General features: G+C 51.6%; 1 protein-coding gene across 1 annotated transcript in view; it reads left to right on the top strand.

Annotated features, from left to right (window-relative positions):
- Positions 1-26,637, top strand: part of LOC123650386 (cadherin-23-like) — a 294,848-nt gene that overhangs the window by 89,759 nt on the left and 178,452 nt on the right. The window contains exons 4-6 of the mRNA XM_045569214.1: positions 19,322-19,464; positions 20,208-20,255; positions 20,370-20,462. Coding sequence (XP_045425170.1) covers positions 19,322-19,464; positions 20,208-20,255; positions 20,370-20,462 — 284 coding nt within the window. The remainder of the gene's footprint in view (positions 1-19,321; positions 19,465-20,207; positions 20,256-20,369; positions 20,463-26,637) is intronic.

Here is a 26,637-nt window from a genome sequence, read left to right as displayed (position 1 = left end):
CCGTCAGTGAGCATGCGCAGCTTTGGGGGTGGGCTTGGTCAGGGAAGGCTTCCCGGCCCCTGCCAGGAGAGGGCTGGGCGGCAGCGTGGAGGAAAAGGCATTTTCTAGGAGAAAGGAGGTGAAGGGGCTTCCAGACAGAGGAACGTTGGCCTGAGTACAGGATGCTGTGAGTTTGGGGACAGTTACCAGAGAAACACATGGGAACCGCTCCACCCAGGAACGAGGGCTGCCTGCCAGGCCTGGGCCCCCCTGACTGCTGGGTTTGGCTGCAGTGCCTTGACACCCCTTGTGCTGTTCCACCTGATTAGTCACTCATTTGTCCCCTCCAACCAGTATTACACCAGCGATCCGTTTGCTGCACCTTGTTCCCAGCCTTTATTTGTTTGACCTACTCAGAGTTTCTTTAAACATCTGATGGTTTGCCAACACTTAAACGTTGGAATTTTTCTAACAAAACGTAGATGTCCAGTTTTCGCTGATTGCATCTGGCAATCATCAGCTGGAACCGAGAAAGCTGCCGCTTTGGATGGGACACGTGCCCTGCCATTCACTGCGGTCCTCACCCGAACTTCTTTGTTCATCTCTGTTTCATACCTGATCCCTAACGGCGTTGAGCTCGTGACTTTATTGATTCCTAAAAAGACCAATTAAATAGCCGGGACATGTCTTTGTTTCATTCTTGTTTTTGAAAGATATTTTTGCTTAATGTGGAATTATAAATTGGCATTTACTTTCTCTCAGTACATTGAAGATAGCAGTCTATTGACTTTGGCCTCCATTGTTGGCATTGAGAAATCACCTCCCAGTTTAAATGCTGGTTCCTTGAAGGTAGTCTGTTCTTCTCTGTTCTTCTTCTCTGGTTGCTTTTAAGATACTCTGTTTTTCTTTGGTGTCCTGCAGTTTTGCTGTGACCTGTCTGGGTCTTTGGGCTTCTTGAATCTGTGTGGAGTTTTTATTAATTCTGGGACATTCTCAGTCATTATTTCTTCAAATATTGCTTCTGTACCATTCTTTGCTTCTGGAATCTCAGTGAAATGTAAGTTATGCTGTTTAATTTTATACTCTGTGCTTCTTAACACTCTGTTATAGTGTCCATCTCTGACCATCTGTTCTGCATGCTGGATAATTTCTTCAATTTTTTTCTTTCATTTAACTAATTCTCTTTTCAATCATGTCTGATCTCCTGTAAAACCAATACATTTGAAATTCTAATTATCATATTTTGGTTTCTAAGAGTTCTGCTTGATCCCTTTTCCTTGCTCTTTACTTATTTGCAAGCCTCTCTTGTAGTTATTGAAACATAGTAAACTGCGGGCCCCAATCCCCGGGCCACAGACCGGTACCAGTTCATGGCTTGTTAGGAATCAGGCTGCACAGCAGGAGGGGAGTGGTGGGTGAGGGAGCGAACCTTCGTCTGTATTTACAGCCGCTCCCCATTGCCCACATCACCACCTGAGCTCCGCCTCCTGTCAGATCAGTGGCTGCATTAGATTCTCATAGGAGCAAGAACCCTGCTGTAAACTGCACATGTGAGGGATCTAGGTTGCGGCTCCTTATGAGAATCTAATGCCTGATGATCTGAGGTGGAGCTGAGTCGGTGATGCTAGCGCTGGGGAGCAGCTACAAATGTAATAAATGTAATGCACTTGAATCATCCTGAAACCACTGCCCCGCCCTGCCCCCCTGCTCTGTGGGAAAATTGTCTTCCATGAAACAAATCCCTGCTGCCAAAGAGGTTGGGCACTGCTGATAGTAAGCATATTTTGTATATGCTAATTTCAATTATTGGTCCGATTATACTATTTTTTTCTTCACGTTTTCATTCATAATGGCTTGCTTATTGTGTGTGTGTGTGTGTGAATTTTGACTGTGAGCTACTCACGTGGTTGATGGGGCGGGGGATTCTCCCAGACCTGAGATAAAGGCAGGTTCCTCTAGAGGGGTTTGTGTTTGTTTTTGTTTTGCTGTTAAGCTCACTGCTTGTCTGGGGCCACTTTAGATTAAATTCTCCACTGAAGGGTCTTCAGACCCCCGAGCCGTGAGAATTCGGGCTGCAGGTGCGCGTGCACCATCTTAAGGTTACGCTTCCTCAAGGGCCATCCTGCCCTCTCTCTTCAGCACCGCCGCTTCAGAGAGGTCACTTTCTTCTCTTTTTTCAGACTCCTGGTTTGCGTGGGGATATGGATTTATTTCTGGTTCTCCCCTTACAACAAGGGTGTGGTTCCTTAGTGTCCCTGCTTTAGTAGGGGTGTTTTCTGTTAGATCCCCACTCTGGGTGAGCCAAGATTAGGCCCTTTTCTCCTCTTTCTGAGCCCCAGGGGCTGTAAAAATGACAACTCAGTTTTACCTGGTTTAGTAAATGACCCAGCCACTCTGAGTTTCTTCCTTCACTTAGTATTTAGCTTGAGTGTTCTTTATTTTCTTATCAACTCATTTATCTACTTAATAAGTTTAAAAACAGGCTGGGCATGGTGGCTCACACCTGTAATCCCAGAGGATTGCCTGAGGCCAGGAGTCTGAGACCAGTCTGGGCAACATAGTGAGACCCCATCTCAAAAAAAAAAAAATTGCCAGGAGTGGTGGTGTACACCTGTGGTCCTACCTACTTGGGAGGCTGGGGCAGGAGGATTGCTTGAGCCCAGGAGTTTGAGATTCCAGCCTGGGTGACAGAGGGAGACTCTCTCTAAAAAAATAAAAAGTCTTATCTGGTGTTTTCAGTTGTTCCCAACTTTCTGCTTTATCCAGGTACCTATACCACTTTGTCAGAATCAGAAATCAAGACCATGTAAACTATGGCCTATCTGAGAGCAGGAATATTTTTCTTGCTATTTATGTTATGACTCTTTTTGATTCCCACTGTCTAGTTTTGTGTCTGGCACACATACTGAGGCCATGGGATAGATCCTCTGTATATGTTAATTGAGTAGCAAATGGCTGAGTAGGTGAGTGAATAAAGTAGATTAGTGGATAACATGGAAGATCATCACATTACAGAGGAGGAAATTGAGGCCCAAAGAGGCTGAGCCAGCGCTGCAGGTATGAGGCCCATGAAGGATGGCCAGGCCCTGGCTCAGACCAGGCACCCAAGACGTCTTTATCAGTTACTTGGGAAATGATAGTACTGACCAACACTTATTGAACACGGCCGTATGTGTTAGGCACTTTTTAAGTGCTTTACATACGTTAACTCAATGCTCACAGCAAGCTTATGAGGTACTTATTATTATTCCCATTCTACAGATGAGGAAACTGAGGCACAAAGAGGCAAAGCAACTTGCCCAAGGTCACTCACCAAGTAAAAGTGGCAGATCCAGGATTCAAACCCAACCAAATCTAGATCCAGAGCCCCACCCCAACTGCTGCATTGAGAGTGTCTGTAACCGTGGTGACAGGTGTGGGTGCAAAGGTGTGTAGGGGCCAAGCTCCGGGCAGTTCCTTGGCTACGTGGCAAGGGGACCTCAGCTCTTCACTTACCTGTTCCCACTTCCCACCCACCCATGCCCCCTGTTTCCACCATGTAGGGCCTGAGAGCTGCCAGCTGTGTCTACACAGGCCTGGAAGGAGGGAAACTAATTCCAATGGACAGAGGACCTCCAAGGACTCCAGGAGTTTGCCCTCTGTCTAACTAAAAACTAAACACACCCAATTAAAGAAATCCACCCCAATTAGGCAGACCCCAGGCAGGCTGGGCATTAGGAAAGCTGTCTGACTCTCACCCTCTTCCCTCTGCCCTCACACAAAGGCAGCAGGACATCCTTTGGGACGTGCCCAGCAGAGACTGGGGATGGAGTCCTTGGCGTGGCCTTTACCATTATAAGAACCACACCCTGCAAACACTAGAACCATGCCACCTTGCGTTTAGACAATGAATGAATGAAGTGATGATCACTATCAGTTCAGTAGGCACAGACCGAAGGCCTGTCTGTGCCAGGTACTACTCGAGGCTCTGGAAACACATCCAGGAACACGGGGCACAGTCTGTGCCCTCAGGGGGCTCGCAGGCAGGTGGGAGATGCAGACCCGAGGATCAACAGCTGGTTGGGACACAGTGTCGGGAGTGCTGTGCTTGGATCTGCCGCAGGGGTCTGGGAACCTCTCTGGGATGTCTGGACTGGGAAGTGCTCCTCTTGTGTTCTCTAGCCTGACTCTTGCCACTGCTTCTTAGGCAGGAACAAGGCCAGCGAGGTGGTGCCACTTGCTTAGGCTACACAGGCGGGCCAGGAGCGGAACCTGCGCCCCTGGCTTCAGTGCCGGGAGCCCACACGGGATGGCTCTGGACATGCTGCTCAACTGCGCCGAACTGTCGTGTTGTCTTCTGTTAAGAGTGTGCAGCCCCTGGACAGCCCGGGAGTGTGGGCTGGAATCAGTGGCTGGGGAGATGCTTCCTAAGTCTTGGGTGTTGCGCACGTATTTTCAGTTACTATGATTATGATGCCAGGGGCTCAGGATTTGGCATGAGTGAAAGCAGCTCACACGGTGCCCCCTGACCCCGGCCCCCACTGCCATCCTGAGAGCTAAGCAGGCCCAGGTTCCTGACTCCTGAACTGGTAACTTAGAACCAGCAGGGACACAGGCAGAACGTGGGGGAGTGTTCTCAGACTCTGCCCTCATGGATCCCCCCACGGCAGGGATTCTGGTGGTCCCTCGGGTGAGAACAGCTCCTCTGTCCCTGTCCTCGTCTGTTCATTCGCGTATCCACCCTCCCTCCACCCACCCGGCCACTCACCTGCCCACCCCAAGAAGAGACAAGGCTGAAGTCTAAACAGCCGGAGAAGCTCCGGGGCCAGGGTTTCTCCAATTATCATTTCCTGTCCCACTACTGTCCTTTGAGAAGCTCTCGGAAAAAAGGATTTCTTGGCGGAACAGATTTGGGGAAGGCGGTTTCTTCTCCACCACCTCGTGGAGCTTCGCAGCGCACACCGGTGCAATGAAGGCTCCTGAGAGGTCCCGCGGGAAAGAAACCTGCTCACGTTTTTTTCTACTGCAATGTTCCCTAGACCTTTTTGACCAAGGAATGCTTTGTCATGGAGTACCTGTAAGCCTCCCAGGGAATTAATGATTCGTGAAATACACTTTGGGAAGCTTTCCTTTAAGCACGAAATCTTTTTTTAATTATAATGACTTGCATGGAATATTCATAAGATCTACTATATACCTACTTTCTCACACAGGGATGACTTACCACTCGGCACTTTGTTGGCACATCATTGAACGTATCACCACGAATAGCAGTGTGTTAATATAATGATGCATTGTCACTGATAGGAGCTAGTGAAGGGACTCAAGTGATTTTAAGTTCTCACATTTGAGAGAATGTTTTTATCTTTCCCTTTTGTGAGCAGAAGTTGTTGTTTGCTTCCTATTATTGTCCGTGTACCTGCCAGAGATTACCATGAATTGAAAACAACAAAGCATCAACCTCATTATAATTATATGTAAACTAAGAGTCAACAGGCTCTGAGTGAGGATCTGACCACCTCTCTTTTTCTTAATGAGCTTGAAATCTAGTGCACGTATTTTGTGCCATGACTTTTAGCTACTCAAAAGCCTTGGGGCGAATTTCCTGCTTTTCTTCTATGTTCTGGATACCTGAGTATATAGGATGTGACCCTATATGTGGAGTGTAACTAAACCCCCAGTGGAGGGAAGGCCTTCTGTGAATCGTTTGGGGCTGGTATTGGATAAGAATGTTGTCTTCAAGGTCAGACAGTCCTGGGGCTTGAATCGTGGCTCTACCTCTTCCTAGCTGTGTGATCTTGGGCAAGTTGCTAAACCTTTCTGAGACTCAGTCTTCTCAGTTGAGTATGGAAATACCTTCCTCACATGTTTGTGGTAAATATTAAATGAAGTTGTGCATGCAAAGTGCCTGCCATACAGTAGATGCTCAGTAAATGCTGGCAAGACTGGAACTAGGGTGAGGCAAGCCAGTTGCCCAGGGCACAGAAATTCATGAAGTCCTCTTGGACTTGTGCAGGCATGAGGCAGCACCTGGATTGAGCATGTCTTGGATGTCGTGCTTGCCTCATGCTAGTCTCCACCCGGGCTAGCAGGATGCTGTCACCCCGCAGTTGTTCCCAGAGTCTGAGCACCTGGAAGGCCTCAATTAGATGAGAGAGACCCAGCCCCACCACCTGTAACTGCCTCCCACCTAAGGCAGCAGGTGAGCCCAATGGGAGGACGGGCTGCAGCTGTGCCTGGGGAGAGATGGGACTTGGGGGTAGGGAGGAGGAAGGCTGAAGGTGCTTGCCGGCCTGGGCCCTCCCAGGGCAGGGGCCACCACGGAGCCCCTGCGTGGGGGCAGGGCCTCTGCCAGCTGGGCTGGACCCCTGCTTCCCTGTTAAAACTTTTAAAAACACAAACAGAGGCTAGAGCAGCATTTGCATAAATCTCATTAGAAAAAGTGCAAGTTTCATAAATCTTGTGATAAATTAGTGCGATATCGTTCTCAACGTGATGTATTAATTTTAGGGCAAAATGAATGGTGCTGTGATCATTGTGGGTAATTATGAGTCTCCTCAAAGAGGAAGTGATTTCTGGAGGGGCTTTTCTGGCCTCCTTCGAGGTGGGAGGGTGGGAGGAGAGGCGGGCTGAGGGAAGGGTGTCTTTCTCACCTGCTTTTCTGGTTGCACCTTTCGTAGTTTTTTCTCCGCTGTGGAAAGGTAAGAAGTCAGGTTGGGTCTCTAGCTAAGGGGTGGACAGTGGGACTGCAGAAGGCGACAGGATTCTGAAGTCAGGCCTCGGGGTCCAGATTCCCTAGAACCAAGTTATCTTTGAAGGGAGTTTTTAAGGGCTAGGACCTGGGCCCATTGAAGCTCTAGCCCAGGGTTTTCAAAAGTGTGGTCTCGACCAGCAGCATTAGCATCACCTGGCAGCTTGCTAGCACTGCAGATTCTGAATCAGTAACTCTGGGAGGGGCCCTGGAACCTGCGTTTTAAGCAAGCTGTCCTGGTGATTCTGATGCATGCCCACATTTGGGGATTACTACCCTAACCCAACAGTTCTCAACTTGGCTGCGTGCTGGAATCACTTGGGGAGTTACAACAAAATACACTGGTGCCCAGGCCCTGCACTAGACCAGTTAATTAAAACAGAATCCTTGCAGGGTGGGGCCTGGGCAGCCTTAGTTTTAGAAGCTCCCCAGGTGATGGTAATATGAAATCAGGTTGAGATGCACTACTTCAAAGCCACCAATTAACTTTATATATATATATGGATTTGGAAAATTTTGAACATGGGAAGGGACAACAGAGAAAATAATTTTTTTTTTTTTTGCTCTGCCTGTGGATTGGCCTAAGCGGAATGTGCCCCACTGCAGCTAGGGACCCACGAGTATGAACACGTGGGGACCTGGCTGAGGTCCCCGGCTTCCCTGTAGCTGTGGTTCCCACCCTTCCTCCACAGTAGCAACACAGAACTTTCCAAAGTCCAGCTGGACCCAAGACCAATTAACCGCCACCTTGAGGGTATTTGACACAGGCACGGTATAGTTTGAGAGCTCCAGGTGATTCCAATGCACCAATAAGTTTGGGAACCACTGACCTGTAGGCTTTCCTACGCCGTAGTTTCCCAGACACGTCCTGAAGGTTGAAGGAGCCTCAGACATCACCAAGGCCCCAGATATCAACTTCCCAGCCCATCTGAATCACTTGGGTGGTTCTGTTTGTTTTCAGATCCTGATGCTTGACTCATACCTTGAGATTCTGAGGTAAGTGGTCTGGGGTCAAAAGTGCTACAGGTGGTTCTAACGTGCAGCGAGGGCCGAGGCCCCCTGGGCTGCAGTAACCCTTTGTTGCCCTGGGATGGAGGCCCGGAGGAGCAAAGGCCACCCTGGAGGTGGCAGCCTGTTTGTGGAGAGTCACCCTCCAGCCAGCCACTGCCCTCCCCCATGGTCACATCCAGGGGACTGTGATGGGTTACACAAGCACAGCCTCGCTCCTGAGCTACGGGGAGTGTGAGTGGCGACTTCGCCCTGGAGCTCAGGGCAGGAGAGGAGTGCCAGGGTCGCTTCTGAGCAGGAAGGAGCCAGCGTGTGCCGGCTAGTGTTTGGATAATCTCCTTGTGAGCTTTTAATGGCCTGCAGTGCTCTGTTTATTTTAATGATAATGTCAAGTTCAATTTGCCGTCATTTTTCCACATTTCCTTTTGTAAAGTTAACTGAACAATTCACTGAATTGAAAAGTTTCAGGAGAGGGGAAAACACGCCCACCCCGCTATTATCACTGTTATTAAATCTGGTAACTACCGTTTGGCTCTCCGAGCCCTGAGACAGGACTTCAGCCCCTGTGGGCCTGGGAGCTGCAGCAAGGACTCAGGAAGGTCGGACAGAACATTCCAGAGCCCCTTTATTCATGGCTGTTTCATGCTCAGGCTGCTGTGTCTGGGCAGAAAATAATATCCAGTCTCCCATGGACCCTGGCTGCTGGCTGTGTGGTAGCTCATTCTCTGAGTACCTCAACCACATTGTCCCCCTGGAGAGCCAGGACTGGGTGGTCTGTGCCCTTCTGTCCTCTAGTGCTAAGCACCTGCCCTGAGCATAGTATGTGGCAGACAGAACCTTAACATTGCAGATATTTTAACTGGACGGGACCTTGATGTGGTGTAGCAGAAAGAACATTGTGTAGGGAGCTCGGGGACAAATTTAAGTGTCAGCTCCACCACCTGTTAGCAGTTCAGCTGGGTAGCCCTGCACTTGTCACCAGGCCTTTCCTGCTGCACACCTCCATGTGACACCCAGAAACTGTGACCTACCTGGGGACCGGCATGGGCACATGACCCTTCAACCCAAGGACCTCTGTGCTTTGGCCATTGACACCAGCCCCCTCATGGGGAGGAGGGGAAGCTCAGAGAGGTGAATGATTTGCCCACGGTCACACAGCCAGTTGCTCTAGCTGAGCGTGAACCAGGGCCAGCCACGTCAGTTCTATGCCTGGCGGATTCTCTCAGCGTTAAGAGAGGGCATTCTCTGAGGCTGCCTTGCTCCCGAAGCTTCTCCTGTGTCCCAAGCTTCCAACCCCCTGTCCTTGGACTCCATGGAATGCTTGTCCTGAGGGTCACAGTCCCTGGACCAGACAAAGGGCAGGGACACAGCTCTACAAGTGCCAAGTCTGCAGACAGCCCCAAGCCCATGCACAGGGTTGTCGGGGCTTAGTGCCTGCGACCCGGCCTGGCAGCCCTCAGCAAATGACGGCCCTTGTTTGCTATGTTGTGCTAGAGGCAGAAGAGTTCCAGGTTTCTAAGAGTCAGGACCAGGTCCTTTAATTATTGGTATTCAACATCTGATCTTTCCTCTTGGGTGTATTAATTTTAAAAAAGGTGTGTGTGAAATGAAAGGAAATCAGTATATCAAAGGGATATCTGCACTCTCAGGTTTACTGCAGCGCTATTCACAACAGCCAAGATACGGAATCAACTTAAGTGTCCTTCAAAGGATGAGTCGATAAAGAAAATGTGGTACGTAGACAAAATGGAATACTATTTGGCCATAAAAAGAAGGGAATCCTGTCAGTTGCAGCAACGTGGATGGAACCGGAGGTCATTATGTTCAGTAAAATAAGCCAGGCACAGAACGACAGATTTCAGACATTCTCACCCACATGCGGGAACTAAAAAAGCGGATCTCACGGAGGGAGAGAGTAGGCTGTGGTCACCAGAGGCTGGGAAGTGTATGGGGACGGGGGATAAGAGGGGATGGTTAACAGGTACAGAAACACAGGTAGAAAGAAAAAGTTGTGGTGTTCGATAGCACAGTAGGGTGACTATAGTGAACAATAATTTATTGTATATTTCAAAAGAGAAGAGATTTGAAATGTTCCCAACACAAAGAAATGATAAATGTTCCAGGTGATGGCAATCCTGCAATAAATACCCTGATTTGATCCTCGCACATCGTGTGCGTGTAGCAAACTATCACACGTACCCCATGTTTATGCCGCCAGCACCCCTGGTTTGTATTGTCCTTCTCTGTTTAATGCCCCCTTCTTCCCTGGAGCCGCCGGTGGCCGGCCAGGCGTGTGTTTGCCGGGTGAGCGGCAGCCCCTCTTCTGACTCTTAGGCGAGAATGGCATCTTGCTGGCGGGTGGTAAGGGGGCTGTGGGAAGCCAGCGTGCTGGAGGAGCGCCCCCCACAGTCCCTGCCCCAAGGGTGCTCACCTCCAGCCCAGCGTCCAGGGCCACCTGGCAGCCCCCACAGGGGTTAGTTGTTTGGATGAGAAGAAGGCTGTGTTCAGTTTCTGGATTTGGGCCTTGGATAAAAGTCTTTGCGGGAAAAGCTTTGAAGGCGGTGGAATCAGGCAGACTTGGGTTGGAATCCTGGCTCTGCCACCTCCTGGCTGTGTGACCCTGGGTAAGTCTCTTTACCCCTCTGAGCCTCAGTGCTCTCACCTGTGTAGCAGGGATGTAACCCCTCTGTGCAGGGCCCCTGTGAGAAGTAGATGACAGAGTGAGTGAATGGAAACCATTGAGCGTGGTGCCTGGCAAACAGTGGCGCTTAATGAATGCTAGCGTCCTTTCCCCAGTCAGCTCATGCGTCTACTCTGAGTGGACGGAGTTGCAGGAGAGAGTGGGTGTGAAAATGGCCCGTGGGTTTTAGAGACAGGGACAGTTCCCTTTATCCAGGGCAAGGTGTTGGTCAGTGGAGGGCGGGCTTGGAGGCCACCTGCCTCCCAGGAGGGAAGGGGCCAGAGTCCAATCTGGCTGCATACCCTCTGGCTTCTCCCAGGAGGGTATAGGCAGAGCCTGGGACAAATAACAGCTCCCCTGAGGTCAAACCAAGTTCAGGACCCAGGGGGGATTAGAGAGAAGGAGGCTGGCCAGAGGCAGGAGAGTGGGGAGGGGGAACCTAAGACAAATGATGAGATTATCCCCAGGAATCAAGGCACTTAACTGGCCTGTCTGGTCCCAGAGGAGAGACAAATGAGATTGCAGGCTCCAAGGCCAGTGCAGGCTCTGGGAGACCCATACTGGGGGGAGGGGGAAGGAGAAGCCCCTGGCTCTGGCAGAGACCAAGGTCAGACCAGGAGGAGGAGGTGGGATGGGGTGGGGGCTGTGTGTCAGGCCACATGGCCATAGTGGGGGTGATTGGGATGCGGAGTGGTTATTCTCAGAAAACCCTGGTCATAACCCATGGCCTTGGAATTTGGGGTTGGGGTCTGCATCTCCTTGGCCCAGCTACTCCCCGAGGCACAGCCCTCTCCCAGCCAGGGCCCTTGCCTCCCATTCCCCAAAATGAGAAGGGGTTTTGTCTGGTTCTCATTTCAGCCATAGCTCGTCCCTGTCTCTGAGCTAGCCTGTAGGCTCCAAGGCTGATCTGTCCCTCCAGAACCTGGTCGAGGCAGACTGCTATGCTAGACTCTTGGCCCCTGGATGGGAAGGGACAGTAGATCATGGCTGGTGTGAAGTCCTTCTAGGTCACAGATTGCAAAAGATTTGCTTTGCCATGCCTTGTGGGATTGATTATGGTGGATGCGTGGAACCCAGTGTTGTGAAGGATTCTGAAGTTGATATAGATTGAACAGAAAAGGGTGCTATGATTGATTAGTAAGGTCTGTGTGATAAAGAGATGTGCCTGGCCAGCTCCCTGGCCCCTAGAGGACCAGTAGTTAATCATGGGGGGCGGGGGGCAGTGAGGAAGAGGAGAAGGCAGATCTGCCAAGCATGGCCCAGAACACAGCCTCTGCCTTCAAGGGGTGGTGGCCTCAGGCCTGCTGTGCAGAGCCACAGGCAATGAATCTGAGAGCAGAGAGGAGAGAGGACTTCATGGTAGAGGTGGTGTTTGGGGCATGCATTTAGGGTTGGCTGGGATTCGAGAGCCAGTGGTGGGGGGGGCTTCCAGGCTGAAGGAGCGGCAGCAGCAGAGGTGCGGGAGCGCCACAAGGGCAGGGTGTGCTTGCGGGATGACAGCCGCGGTCTGGCAGGCTGGGCCCAGGGCTGCAGCGGGAAATGTGAGTAGCCAGGGAGGTTGAGACCCTGTTGGGAGGAGCGTGGGACACCATGGCAAGGAACTCGGTTTTAATTCTCTGGGAACTATGGCAGGTGCTTGAGCAGGGGGTGGTACAATCAAAGGTGTGCTTTAGGAGGGACGCTGCCACAAGGGCGAAGCACGGCGTGTTCTCTTACCCTTATTCAGAACCCTCTCCGTGTTTTGGGAATAAACATAGCTTTCCTCCTCCTCCCATCCAGAAAAATAAAAAGTGTTGCAGCCTGGCCCAGCCCTCGTCTGGCAGGCAGAGAGCCACAGCTCTCCAGGAGGGCCACAGCACCAATCCCAGCCTCGCCCTCTCGCAGATAACAATAATAATAGCAATAACAGTCATCTCAGCGATCAGCATGGGCCCAGCAGGGCCCCCGAGGAAGCTGTGATTGTCCGCCCCTTGCCTGGAAGAGAGACACGGCCTGCCGCTGAGGGATGAGGCCACGGTGGAACACGGGTCACCAGCCCTGCTCCTCCCCGGGACCTTTGCCATCTGCTGAGCAAATCCCTACCTGGCTTCCGGGTTGGGGTCCACGGCCCCAGGATGGGGGAGTCAGCTCTCAGAAGAGGGTACACAGTCCCCAGGATAGGGTACAGGGCCAGTTCCTGAGAGACTCGCCCCTAGCCATTGCACAGCTATGATTCCACCTGCGTCCAAAGCCAAGTGCTGTGGGTTTGGGCATTACTAAGTTTCAATTAGCCATGCTTTTACCCATCCATTAGTGCACATAATTAAGAATTAACTTGCTATCCACTCTCTTCTCATCAAGCTCAGAGATCTTCGTGACTTTTGGGAGGTGTCTTCTACCCTCTCTAGACAGTTGGCAGGACTCATTGTCTACTCAATGACTATTTGTTGAGTGCTTCTAGGGTGCCAGCCCCTGCATTGAATAGGACGGGGAATGTGACAGGTCAGGCCGCTGCTCCTATGGAGCTTACACAGGTGTGCTAGTGGCAGGCAGGGTGGGTTGGAGTAGCTGGTTAGCAAGTTGAGTGGATAAACAGATCCTTTCCGAGAGGGGACTGTGAAGACAGTCACTTGGGGTGTGGGGACACTGGGTGACCAGGTGTCTTGTTAGCTAGACTCTGTCCGTCTGATCAAGAATTTGAGGAAGCCCTCCCCAAAACAGTAACTCTTGACCTGAGAAATGAATACTAGAAAAGTGGCAGGTAGTGACCTAGGGTAGGAACATTCCCAGAGAAGGCACAACCAGGGCAAAGGCCCTGAGGCAGCCACGAACTTGGTGTATTCGGGAACAGAGAGACGGCCTGTGTGGGCAGAGAGGGGTGAGCCCAGGGAGCCTGTGAGATGCAGACGATGTGCTATCTTGGGCTAGATCTCTTGGGCCTTGGACATGGTCTGATATAAATTTTTATTTAATTTTTAAATTGTAAAATAAACGTAACATAAATTTTACCATCTTAGCCATCTTTAAGCATATGGTCCAATAGTCTTAAGTACATTCACATTGTTGTATAACCAATCTCAGGAACTCTTTTTATGTTGGAAACAGAAACTCTGTACCCATTAAACAACAGTCCTCCATCCTGCCCTCCCCTGGCCCCGGTAACCACAACTCTACTTTCTGTCCCTATGATTTGACTACTCTGGGTACCTCGTATAAGTAGGATCGTACTGTAGTCATCTTTGTGTGACTGGCTTATTTTACTTAGCATAATGTCCTCAAGCTTTATCTATGTTGTAGCATGTGTCAGAATTTCCTTCCTTTTGAAGGCTAAATAATATTCTATTGTATGCATATACCATATTTTGCTTCCCTATTCGTCCATGGGTGGGCACTTGGGTTGCTTCCACCTTTTGGCTTTTGTGACTAATGCTGCTGTGAACATAGATGTAGAATGATTTAAATTCTTTCATGTTCTGCTTTCCACCATGAGGCTAGACTGGGCCCAGCCTGGGTAGGGTTGGTGTAGAGTGGTGAAGGGATTAGTCTAGCGGGATGAACCCTGAGGGCAGGGGGCCAAGTGCGCAGAATCCTCCAACTGCACCGATTGAGCCAGGAGCCCTGAGACTGAGCCTTTAAATCATCCTGGGACTGGAAGAGCTTTTCTCTGCATCTCAAATGTGAGCCATAAACCAGGCTGACTTACAGGCAGTACTTACTGGTCCAGTTGTTTATGGCCAGCGTTTTTTTGTGATTGGTTGATGCTTGTGCTATGCCCATTGTTAAATATTTGAATATCACTCTGCTATAAACAAACTCCAGCACTTCTAAATCTGGCTGTGCACAAGAGTCTCTTGCGGGGAGAGTAGGGGCTGCTGTTCAAAAGTTTACACTCTGGGCTCCCCACCAGCCAACCCCACCGTTCCCAGCACGGCTGGGAATCTGCATTGTAACAAGCTCTGCAGGAGGTTCCAATGCACAATCTTAGAGGGTGTCTTGTTTGGGTCCCCCCAAGAAGCAGACTTGGTGATGAGGATGTAAGTACAAGTGTTTACTTGGGGAGAAGATTACAGGAAACCCAGATAGGGGAGTGAGGATGTGAGACAGGGAAGGGAAGGAAGCCGTAAAGATGCATTGTCAACCATGTCACCACTGTGGCAACTGGAGATTAATCTGTTGGGACACTCCGAGAGCCAGTGTAGAACACGTCCCACTGAGTTATGCCTTTGAGAGGTAGGAGAGCTGGGTCTCTCATCTTTATCTTCCGTCGTCCGTCAGTCATTGGTTGAGCTTTGCTAAAAGAGCTTCCCATTCACTGGCCCTCCCAGCCTATGCTGTTTGGGGGAGCAGCAGTCTCCGACGGCCAGAACCCCTCAGGCAGAGTCCCAGGGGCTGGCGGGTGGACGCCAAGCTGTGTTTGGGGAAATGGTATGTGCTGGGGGTACTGGGCAGGGGGCCAACAGCTCCTGCTACAGGGGCCCACCCAGCTCCCATCTCTATCACAAAGGGGCACCCCAGCCCCCGTGAAGCATTGAGCATCCTCCTTACCACCAAAAAGAACTCCAGGCCTCGTCCATTACTGGTGGGAATGTAAAATGATGTAGGCACTGTGGAAAACAATTTGGCAGTTCCTCAATAAATTAAACTTAGAATTACTATATGACCCAGCAATTTCACTCGTAAGCACATACCCAGAAGAATTAAAAACAGGTGTTCAAAAGAAACTTGTGCACAAATGTTCATAATAGCATTATGCACAATAGCCAAAAGGTGAAAATAACCCAAATGTCCATCAACTGAAGAATGGTTAAGCGTGTTGCATCCACACAATGGAATATTACTCAGCCGTAAAAAGGAGTGAAGAGCTGACATGTGCGGTGACGTGGATGAACCTTGAGAACATTACGCCAAGTGAGAGAAGTCAGACACAAAAGGCCACGTGTTGTGTGATTCAGTTCATACGAAAGGTTCAGAATCGGCAACTCCTAGGGACAAGAAGTGGATTAGTAGTTGCCAGAGGCTGGGGGTGGGGGCAGGAATGGGGAGTGACTGGTTAATGGGTATGTGGTTTCTTTTGGGGGTGATGAAATGTTGTGGAGTTAGATAGTGGTGATGGTCGCACCACATTGTGAACGTACTAAATGCCACTAAATTGTACACTTTACATAGTTCAGGTGGTAAATTTCATGTGATGTGTATTTTACCACAAAAAAAAAAAAGAACTCCAGGGATATCCTACAGCCCCCAGATGCAAGGGGCACTCTCTGTTTATCAGGTGGGAAACAAACCTAGTGTGTGGCAGGTACACCCAGGGTCACCCCGCCAGGAGTGGTTCTCCTCAGTGTCTGCTGCTGAGGGCGCTGGGCTGGAATTGGGAACTTCACGCATTGGCCTCATTTCCATAGGAACGGTGCAAACAAACAGAGGTTGCTGGAAGCCTCCCCTAGAGGAGGAAGGAGCCCTGCTTCCCGGAGAATCCAGGGCCGGCGCTTCTGCAGAGCGGTGGAACAGTGCTGGGTGGGGGAGCATGAGCCCAGCTGGAAAATTGCGGGGCGTCTCATCTTAAATATAATATTAAATCAGCACCTCTAATTAGTACACTTAGAAAAGGTCACTAGCAATTACCTGGGACACAAAGAAGGCATGAGCAGGCAAGAGCCCGTGAGGAAGCCAAAAAGGACCATTTTGAGCAGCACATAATTGAGGGGAAAATGGATAAAAGTCCAGGAAATTACAGGGTGGGTGACAGCAGCTGATGGCTGCATCCCTGTCCTGCCCAGTGCCCCCCTTCTTGGGAGGACCTGAACGTCAGGGCTGAGAGAGCCATTTGGGATATTGGGCCCAGTTGTGCAGCCTTGGCCGGAGGGCCAGTGTGGCCTTCCCAGAATCCGTCCCCTTGGCTGCCGGGAGCTTGGCCCCACATCCCCCACCTGGGCTGGGCCTGAAGGAGGTTGGCAGGTGAGGTCTGCAGTCCAGGGGCCTGCAGACTGCCACGGACTCATTGTACTGTGGACAAGCAGAGCACCTATGGGCCTCAGTATCCCCATGTGGAATCTGCCCAAGGCACTGGGAAGTAGCTCAGTGTTTCTCAAACTTTGCCACTAAAGGTCTCCTGAGGACAATGGAAAGGAAATGTTTATTCCTGGAAGTCGGGGTGGGAGGCTGGAAATTCTATTACAGCTTTAGGTTATATCTCAAAAAATAAATGTGACATTCTGCTCCCAATATGTTCCTGTTTGTTTTAGTATAAAACTATTGTTTGTCATTGAACAATGCAGATTCTTTGGGAAGATGTGCTTGGTTTATCTATGACTTTCACGCACCCACTCCTGCACCATCTAGAGAGAGCATGGACCTGGGAATCTGGGAGTTTGGAAGCTTCAGTTTGAGTCCTGACTTTGTTGCTCACCATCTTACTTTGGGCAACTTGCTAAATGCCTTCAGCTTCTCCATCTCTAAAATGGGAAGGTTGGGTTCTGAGGTTGCTCCAACTTTGTTCCATGATTTTACTCCTCCTTCTCCCATTTCTCACCTCCTCCTATTGCATTGGATGCTGCCATGTCTTCCTCTGTTGTTCGGCTGCTTGACCTTGGAGAGGCTGCTTTGCCTCTGTGAGCCTCAACTTTCTAATCTATAAAATGGGTAGAATAATGATTACCACTCAGACTTGCTGGGAGGGTTAAAGAGAGAACCCATGGGAATGGACCTAGAGTCTAGCATATCATAAGGGCCCAGTGAATGCCCAGTATCTTCCTCTTCCAAGTTTTGGACTTCCGGTTAGGGTCTGATGGAGTTATATCTACACAAGTCCTAAATCTTGAGTTCACATATTCAAGTGTTGAGATGTGTGAGGTTTGGAAACAGATGTGGGCTCTAGGCCCCAAATGCCTGGCATGTGGATTCCATCTCAGCCATTCACTAAGCATGAGGCCATGGTAAATTACTTCACTCTTTGTTGCCCTGTTAAATGGGGAGAATAACAGTGAGGACAGAATTAGAGAGTACGTGGAAATCGCTTAGCTCAGTGCCTGCCTTATGATGAGGGCTCAAAAATGTTAGCTATCATTGTCATGTTAGAATTGTTCTTTTATTTTTATTTATGTATTTATTTGTTTGTTTAGTTTGAGACAGAATCTTGCTCTATTGCCCTGGTTAGAGTGCAGTGGCATCATCATAGCTCACTGCAGCCTCAAACTCCTAGGCTCAAGTAATCCTCCTGCCTCAGCCTCCTGAGTAGCTGGGACTATAGGCATGTGCCACCATGCCTGGCTAATATTTTCTATTTTTAGTAGAGATGAGGTCTCTCTCTTGCTTAGGCTGATCTCGAACTCTTAATCTTATGCAGTTCTGCCTCGGCCTCCCAGAATGCTAGGATTACAGGCGTGAGCCACCACACCCAGCCAGAACTGTTCTTTTTAAAAGTTCACTTACAAAAGCTCATTAGCCTTCTTTTCTAGATAAAATGTCTAGAATTTGGAATCTTTCTTTCAAATCTTTGAGCAATTTGGTAAATATGTGAGTCAATATTTGGGGAATAAGATGTCTGTTTCATTTTATAGTGTAAACTGAAACCTTGAAAGAAGTGATTTGCCCGAGGCCATGATTCTGATCTAACTGCCCTTTTGAGGATTGGATGAAGACTGTAGATTCACTATTTTCAGAAAATGACACGCTGTACACTCATAACATTTTGTGTATAGTTCATGGGGGTTTAAGGACCTCCTGAAACTAAGGTGACCAACTGTCCCAGTTTGCCTGAGGCTTCCTGGTTTTAGCACATGGGCTGGGAAATGCCTCAGTCCTAGGCAAACCAGGGTGGTTGGTCACCTTGCCTGAAAACTACACCGGGAGCTATGAACTCCGGGAGAAGATGCTTCTTAGGCAACGTACAGACCAAGCATCCTGATGCCATGGTGGCCTCTGCCCCAGGCTTTGCTTCCTGGTGAGGGATGACACCTACCTCCCAATCCCTTTCTTGAGGATAGGAACTAGAGCTTGTCACCCGGTTCTAGACTGGAGTTCCGTATGGCTGAGCCACATCTTCTTAAGCTCTGTGTACTCCAGTGCTTATCACAAGGCCAGCACCTAGTCACTCTTGAACGAATGCCAGAACGTGTTGCAAAGTATTCTGAATTAGAAAAAGTGCTTCCATTTGCAAAAGACAACTCAACTGATTTAGGCCAAAGAAAAGGTGTCAGATGTGTGGCGGGTTGGGTGGGAGGAGACAGTTATTAGTTCATATAGCTGAGAAGTCCAGAGGGTGGAACTAATATCAGGCACAGCTGGCTACAGACTCTCAAACCATCAGGAATCTGCCTTTCTGTGCACCATTTGGCTCTGTTTTCCTCCTGGTTGGCCTCATTCTAGGGCAGGCCCTTCCTGTGTGGTACCAAAGATGGCTGCCAGTGGTGTCACTGAGCAACCCCAGTGGAAAGAGAGCTCCTCTTTCCCAGTTGTTCCAGCAAAAGTCCCAGGGCTGGCTTTGATTGGCTAGTTTGGATCACGCGCTCATTCCTAAACCAATCATTGTGACCTGGGAAATGGAATCCTCTGATTGGCTATGGCTGAGTTATGTGCCCATCTTGGAATGTAGAACTTGAAATGTTGGCCTAACCTCATCTGAGCCACTTAGAGAGGGGGGTCCTCAAACTAAAATCAGAAAAAGGAGTTAGGCAAAAGTTGCAGCTGTCCCTCATGTACTCAGAACATGGTAAATGATGGTTCCCTGCTACTGCCATCAATAGGGCCATGACAAGTGGGCTAGGGTGGAGGGTGGGGAGCCTGGGTTAGAGCCCAAAGCTGCACAGGGGTTCTTGTGATGATCGGGGACCTGCTGGAGGTTGTTGAGTGGCTGCTGCCTGCTAGGAGTTCAGCCACCTGAGCAAAGTGCTAAGGAATGAAGCTGACCTCCTATATTTGCCGTCTGTTCTCTCCCTTGGCTACCCCAGGTTCCTCTGTGACCCAGTTGCTGGCCCGAGACATGGACAATGACCCCCTGGTGTTTGGCGTGTCTGGGGAGGAGGCCTCCCGCTTCTTTGCTGTGGAGCCTGACACTGGCGTGGTGTGGCTCCGGCAGCCACTGGACAGAGAGGTATGACGTGCCTGTACCCCTGCCCCAGTCCTTTCCTGGGGGCAGGAGCAGACCCTGGGGCAAGGGTGGCTCATCATCTTTTAGGGGCCTTCCTCTGAGACCCCATTCTGGCTCTGAAGAAGCATCTTCCTGCCTGAATGGTGTCTCTCTTCAAGGGCCAATGCTGATGTCTGGCCTTAGGATTAGAACAGGATGCTGAGGGGGTTCTCAGAGCAAGGGGCAATATTGGATAGACAAGAAAGACAGTGACCTTGGGTTTATCCTCTGTAGAATGGGGCTCCGTGGGGAGTACATGGCTACCCTCACCCCCACCAAATGTTCCCCCAAAGGACATTTTCCAGAGAAGCAGGGATTGATGGCACGGTAGCCCTTAGCAAATTGGGATAAGGATTTGAACACAACCTCAACCTCAATGCCCTCTCCTTGCATTTGATGAAGGGGCAACAGAGATGTCCAGTGACTTGCTCAATATCACACAGCAACTTAGAGACAGAGCCAAGATACCGAGATGCTTAACTTCTTTCTTTTATTGCTCTTTTAAGAGAAGGGTCCATATTCCACACCTACTTCCCCAACCCAAAGGGCAACGCTAGTTTTTAGGGAAGACTTTGGATATCTGGTCCCAGGCAGGCATGTTTCCGGGGAAATACTGGAGCCCTCCCACCCCCTCTTAGGACCGGGGACCCAGGACCTCAGCACGCCTCTCTAACTCTGCCCTCTCCCCTCCCTCCCTGTCCTTTCAGACCAAGTCGGAGTTCACAGTGGAGTTCTCCGTCAGCGACCACCAGGGGGTGAGTGTGCCCGGGCCCCTGCTGTCCTGGGAGACATGCTCGTGGGCACTGCCCCTGGGGTGGAAAGAGGCCGGAGGCAGTGGCAGCACTCACTCCCCGCCCTTCTGTCACCAGGTGATCACACGGAAGGTGAACATCCAGGTTGGAGATGTGAACGACAATGCGCCCACGTTTCACAATCAGCCCTACAGTGTCCGCATCCCGGAGGTAGGAGCTGCCGGGGTTGCACCTGGCAGCGTGGGGGCTGCTGCTCCTCGGCCACGGGGTGTAGGTGGGGGGTCAGCTGGGGAGAGGGCAGCGCGCCGGCTCTTCTCCTGCCCACACCTCAGCCCCGGCGTCAACCCTGGGCAGGTTGGTGACCTTGCCGGCACCTCTGGGGATGGGAGCCAGGCTGGGGACAGGAACGGTGGCCTGCAGTGGGTTGGTGGAGCCTCGTGCCTAAGACAGGGCCTGCCGTGGCTGAGCCCCACAGCTCCAGCTGGGGTCAGCTGTGGGACAGGAGTCGAGAGGGGCAGGTGTCGCACCTTCCATTTACAGACAAGTGTGGCCCTTGGGCAGGCCTGACACCAGGCCTTCCCGCTTTGGCCAAAATCAGGTCCCCCCAGGACACAGTGAGCTTGCGGTTCCAGGAAGGGCCTTTCCCCAGCCCTGCACTCGCCCCCACTGTCTCCTGGCCCTGGTGTGTGTACTCTGAGCATGTTTGCATGAGTGCATGCGTGTAAAATCAAGCCATTGCTGGTAATTGAGAAGTACAAATTATTGCATTACAAACGGTTCGTTAATAAGCTGGCTGCTGGTGCCCGATGGCACCAGGGTTCTCATCACTTACTGGCCCTCACCTGGGAGGCTGATGGCAGTCTTACAGCACTGGCAGTTAGCGGTTCAAAGACCCTGTAGGTGGTGGGTAAAGAGCTTCTAACTGGGTGTCCCTTAGGGCAGCAGTAAAGGGTCGGGATGGCAACAGTAGGTGACAGAACCCTCTGGAAGAGCAGGTTGGCACCGTGGCATTTGAATTCTGACCCCCATTATGTTATCAGCCATTGGGTCAGGGAACAAAAAGGGTTTTCAGAGAATATCAATTCATGTATGAGGCTCCTCATGGGAGTGACTTGCCCCAGGGCACAAGCTTTGACTTTGAACCTCCTGACTTCCAGGGCAGGCTCAGACTCCCTCAAGGGTGACGAGATCTAGCTCACGAGACCCAGTCCCTGGCCTGAGTTACTCAGCTGTTGCGCCTGATGGAGAGAAGGACAAATCCTCGGGTGGGGATGCAGCAGAGGCGCTGTGCCCTTCGCCTGTCTGGGGTGGGACAGGAGGGGTGGGACAGTCCTAAGCATGGGGGCATGAGCTGTGGCCGGAGTGCCCGGGGACTGCAGCTTGGCTCCAGCTCTCTCTCATTTGGAAGTCTCCCTAATTTAATTAAGGGCCTCTACGTGCCAGCCTGCACTCTGGGCCTGGGCTCAGAAACCAAGGGCACGGCTCAGAGTTAATGAGCCTCGGACCCATTGCTCAGCTGCCATCCTGGCAGGCATGGCCGCCCTCTGTCTTCCCTCGCAGGGGCAGCAGGCAGCAGCACTGGCAAGGGGACGCGGGGTCGCATCCCTCCCCCCCAGCCCTTGGGCCAGGGCCAGACTTTTCCTCTGTTCTGCTCCAGAAGATGTCGCCTCCAACACCCAACCCTGCAGGAATCCCCTGGGATTCTCCAAAGGCCTCTGGCTCCAAGGAGAGAGCCTCTTCAGTCATTCATTTATTTAACAAATATTTATTGAGCGTCCGCTGTGGGCTCGGCTCCGAGCCAGGTTCTCGTTGCACAGAGACCTGGGAGGCCACAGGGATGTGGAATGGCAGAGTTAGAACTGGAGGCAGGGGACCCTAGGCCTAGCCCCTGCTCTGCTCCCAGATTGCTGGGTTCGTTTGGGCATGTCACTTCACCTCTCTGGACCATAGTCTTCCTTATCTAATAAAGATGAAGGGCAGGCAGGATAAAGTGGCCTGCTCCTGCCCATCTGATGAGGGGAGGGGAGGCTGAGAGGGGCCGGCTGCAAAGGACACATAGTCCTTGGAGGAAGGCCTGCATGGTTTACTTGCTTGTGTGTAAACATGCCCAGGTCACATCAGTGGCCCGATACTCGATGCCCTACTTGGGGCTGCTCCGTGTGGCCAGTGGGGATGTGGTGTCACCTGGACAGAGGCCGGGCCACTCCTGACCTGAGGTGGCTTGGTACTGATCAGCCCTGGCGTGGTGTGGTCACCTGAGATGGAACTTAGCTGTCTGGCCCAGGCCCCAGCTAGGGTACCGGCACAGGATCTACTGGCCCCTGGCCCAGAATTGAGCCCAAGGTTTCCTGCTTGCATTGAGGTCTCCCTGGAACCCCAGGCCTCTGCCCTTGAGAAGTGTGATTGAGTGGCAGAGGCCCTGCGGACGTGAACAGAGTGACAATGCAAACCAGAGAAATGGTGGGGCATGGGGTGGGACGCTGCAGACTCTGTTAGGCGTGAGGGCCAGAGGGCTGCCAAAGTGATTAGAGAAATCTCAGCAGGCTTCCTGGAGTAGGTGTGTTTCCAGCAGACTCTGGCCAAGGTGAGCAGTGGATTCTCCTGTGTTGTAGCGCGGGAAGAGGGAGACTAGAGTCAAGACGCTGGGTTCTAGTTCTAGCTGTGCCAACAACTGGCTGGGTAAGACTTTAGACTTGTCACTGCCCCTCTGCTGGCTTCAGTCCCAACAGCTATCAGACTAGGGAGTTGGACCAGGCTCTATAGTTCTGAATCAGTAGGCTGGGGGGCGCCGGCCCAGGAAGCTGCATTTTAAACCAACTCCTCTGTGGCAGTGAGAACAGCCAGGTTCGGGAAGCCCTGGGGGATCCCTCCAGAGGTTTGCTGAGAGGTGCTGAGGGCAGCCCATCTTGGAGGAGAACTTTCAGCCCTGCCTGGACCTGTGGCCCACAGGGACCCAGGCTCCTCAGGCCAGGAACGGGGTGGAGTGGGGTTGGGGGCCGGGGGGAGGGGGGTTTGGGGGCCGTCTGAGGCCAGGCACTGCCCCTTCATCAGGAGGAGCTCGCTGACCCCACCCACCCCTCCCTGGCCCCCACCTCTCTGAGAGCCCCCGCCCCGCCCCGCCCCTACTCAGAACAGCCGGGCAGGTGTGTGTTTGGGTTTGTTTGTTCTCAGTTCCCCTCTCGCCCACCCCTTCTCCCCTCACTAAGCTGTTCTCCATGTAATTATCCATTTTATCAGGGTGAAAGGCCCTGCAATTCACTTGTCGAAGCCCTAACGAGGCAGCGTGGATGCTTTCAAGTCCGTAAAGAAAAGGGAAATCCTGCTAGAATTGGCAACTTAATTCACCAAGCCAGCCTCGACAGACCTCATTAAGTCCCCGTGTATTCATTTCAGGCTAATGGCTGTCATGCTGACTGCTGTTTGATTTGCTGTAATAGACTTTTATGGCGTTGCAATTTGCTCAAACGCGTTTGCCTGTGTCTGTGCCCAGCGGTGCTGCTCCAGCACCTCCGTTAGGGGCGCGTGCCCACCTTGCTGACCTTCAGCACTGCCCTGTCCTGCCTCTCCCTGCTCCTCCCAGGGTCACCTCTCAGCCCTCCGGTATGCCCCGGGAGGTGACCCTAGTGCTGGGCTGTTTGGGCAGGGGTGGGCGTGAGGTTAGAAGTCAGGGTGTGCCTGGTGGCTCGTGGGGTCAGGGAGTCAAGAGGGCCCTCTGGAGTCTCAGGGATGCCTGTGTCCTTGACATTCTGCCAAGTTCAACTCCTAAGCTGGGCAGCGTAGGCTTTTATCCACGTGGCCTCAACCTACCTTTCCAACTTACCTTTTGGTATTATCTTCTGGTTTTCCACCGCATGAGTTCTCCTATCAGCCAGAGGGCCGATACAGTGACCATTAATGTGTCTGTCTCTGACACACACACCCTGTACTTTTCTAACTAGTGCTAGAGTTCAGCCTAACTCAACTCTGCCTGTCCTACAAAGTCCAGATCTGATCCACTATTTTTTTTTAATGAGCATGACAAATATTTATTAAATAGCTGCTGAACAGGGCCCAGGGATTCTAAGCTGACTTAGATATGCAGGGTAGGGAAAGACTCTACCACTTGCCAGCTGTGTGACTTTAGACAGGTGGCTTAGCCTCTCTGGACCCCAGTTTTCCTATCTGTGAGATCAGCAGCAATATCTATCTGTCTTGCAGGATTGTTGTGAGAGCTATAATGATGTAGGTAGGAAAGGTCCTCATCCCAGTTCGTGGTTCATAGTATAATTTAGTAAAATGCTGGTGATTAAGACCAAGGTCTTTATCCTCAGGGAAGGTAATTTTACAAAGAGAAAGACAAGTAAGTGAAAGTCTAGTTACACTTAAATGTGTTAAATGCCACGGTAGTTTGTGCGTGTGCAGCGTGATGGAAGCACTGTGGTCTATACATGGGGGCTATTTGTTTGGGGCCTTAGATGATGAGTAGGAGTTTGTTAGAGATGGAGACTATGGTATCTCTGAATATCATTCACTTTCTGAGATCCTTTGGCCTCTGCACATCTTGGAATGTCCCAAAAGGACAGGTGAACTCTAACCCTTGATCAGAGACGCTGCTGAGGAGGGACAGTGGCTGTGTGGGTGTGTATCCCCTGCACGTCCCCACTGTTACCTCATGGAAACAAAGCCAGGCGGGAGGTGGGCCCCCTGGGTCTCTGTGACAGGTCCTGCCCAGACCCTTGTTGTCTGTGGCTTCAGGAAACCAGCTTGAGGTGGGGACAAGGCTGCTTGTGGGGATGGGCTAGAGCTGGGACAAGATAACAGGAGACTGAGAGAGGGACAGTCCTTGCCTGAGCCTTAGTGCTGGCCGAGGCAGGGTCAGAGCCAGAGCCCAGGCTCTAAGCCACACTGTCTGGTCTGTCCATGTCACTGAATAAGGATGGGTGGAAGTCACTCATTCCCTGGACCTACTTACTAGTGGGAAGGTGGAGAGGAGAAGGGTGCTCGTGGAGACATTTGTCAATGAAATCAAATAAATAATTCACTTCTATGATAATAATAATGTTGTTAGAGCTGTGCTCTGTGGGATCTCACTGAGCCCTCACCACCCCTCATGGGGCAGTCACTCCTGTCATCCCCATTCTGCAGACACAACACGGATGTAGACAGGTTACACGACTGGCCCAAAGCTGCTCAAGGGATGGAGCCGCGATTAGGAGACAGGCCGGGTGTGTGACTTTTGGCGAGGAGCTTCACGTCTCCCTGCAAAGCAGAAATAATTGTCCCTGCCTTGCAGACATGGCTGTGAGGATTGGAGTAAATGAGATCATGTGTGTGGGGGGCTCAGCCCGGGGCCCAGGGTGAGTGAGTGCCCAGTGAATGGTCGTGGCTGTCGTTTGTACGTCTGTCTCTGCCACCGGACTGAGCAGGGCCCGAGCGTGGTCACCTGTGCATCCTCAGCGCCCAGCCCAGGGCCTGGCGTGAGAATGATGCTCACTGAGTGTGTTTTGAACAGATGGACATCCCAAGTGGACGGAGCCATGCCACTGGCTCTGCCTCTTGGGTGGTTTTGGGGACACGAGGAGCGTTCATGCAGAGTGCTTCGTCCCACCACCTGTCTTACTGAGGCAAGGGGTTCCTTGCTGAGCACGGCACAGTGTGGGCTGAGGAGCAGCCAGGCCTGGTGCTGGGCTGGAGAGGGCACGCTCACATGGCCCCCACGCCCCACCTTCCTCCCAGACCCCTGAGAGCGTCTGTGCTGTTGCCCAACGGTTCCTGGGTCCCAGCCATGCCGTCCTCTGCACTGTGGCATGTGGGGAGCCCTGGACTGGTGGCCAGATGAGGCCCAGAACATGCAGAGGGGGACTTGGCCAAAGAGGCCAGCTTATTAGCACCCACCGGCACCGGCAGCAGTGCCCCAGCTACCCTTGTTCAGGGCAGCGTGCCCACCAGGTGTTGCGTGATTTATAAACTGCGTCCTCAGATGGGGGGAGGGGTGGGGGCTCCCACTGGCTTGTGCCCACTGTTCCCCCCGCAGTGTCAGCTCCACTCATGAGCGTGTCATCGCCCACGCCAGGAGAGGCAGCCCCTTGACAGGCCATATTAATTTATACCTCGGGGCCACAGTGCCCAGCGGCCCCTCTGCATCTGTAACCACCCGCCTATTGATCTGGAGGGGAGGCCAATAAATCATCCTGGGGCCAGAGCGGTTTGTTCTGGCCAAGCAATGTCTCTGTGCCCTGGGCGAGCACCTCCATCAGCACAGTGACACACACCTGGAGCCTTCCTCTCTACGCACACAGCCTGCGGCAGCCAGGGCGACACTCTGGGCTGGTCGCGATGAAGACACAGATACACAGGGCAGAGAGGCAGGGCCACCCCTTTCCCACCATCCTGAGGGTACTTATTT

The sequence above is a fragment of the Lemur catta genome, chromosome 14 (genome assembly GCF_020740605.2).
Source record: "Lemur catta isolate mLemCat1 chromosome 14, mLemCat1.pri, whole genome shotgun sequence".
Lineage (NCBI taxonomy): Eukaryota > Metazoa > Chordata > Mammalia > Primates > Lemuridae > Lemur > Lemur catta.
The sequence above is the reverse complement of the archived record's forward strand: the minus strand, read 5'-3'. Positions and strand labels throughout refer to the sequence as shown.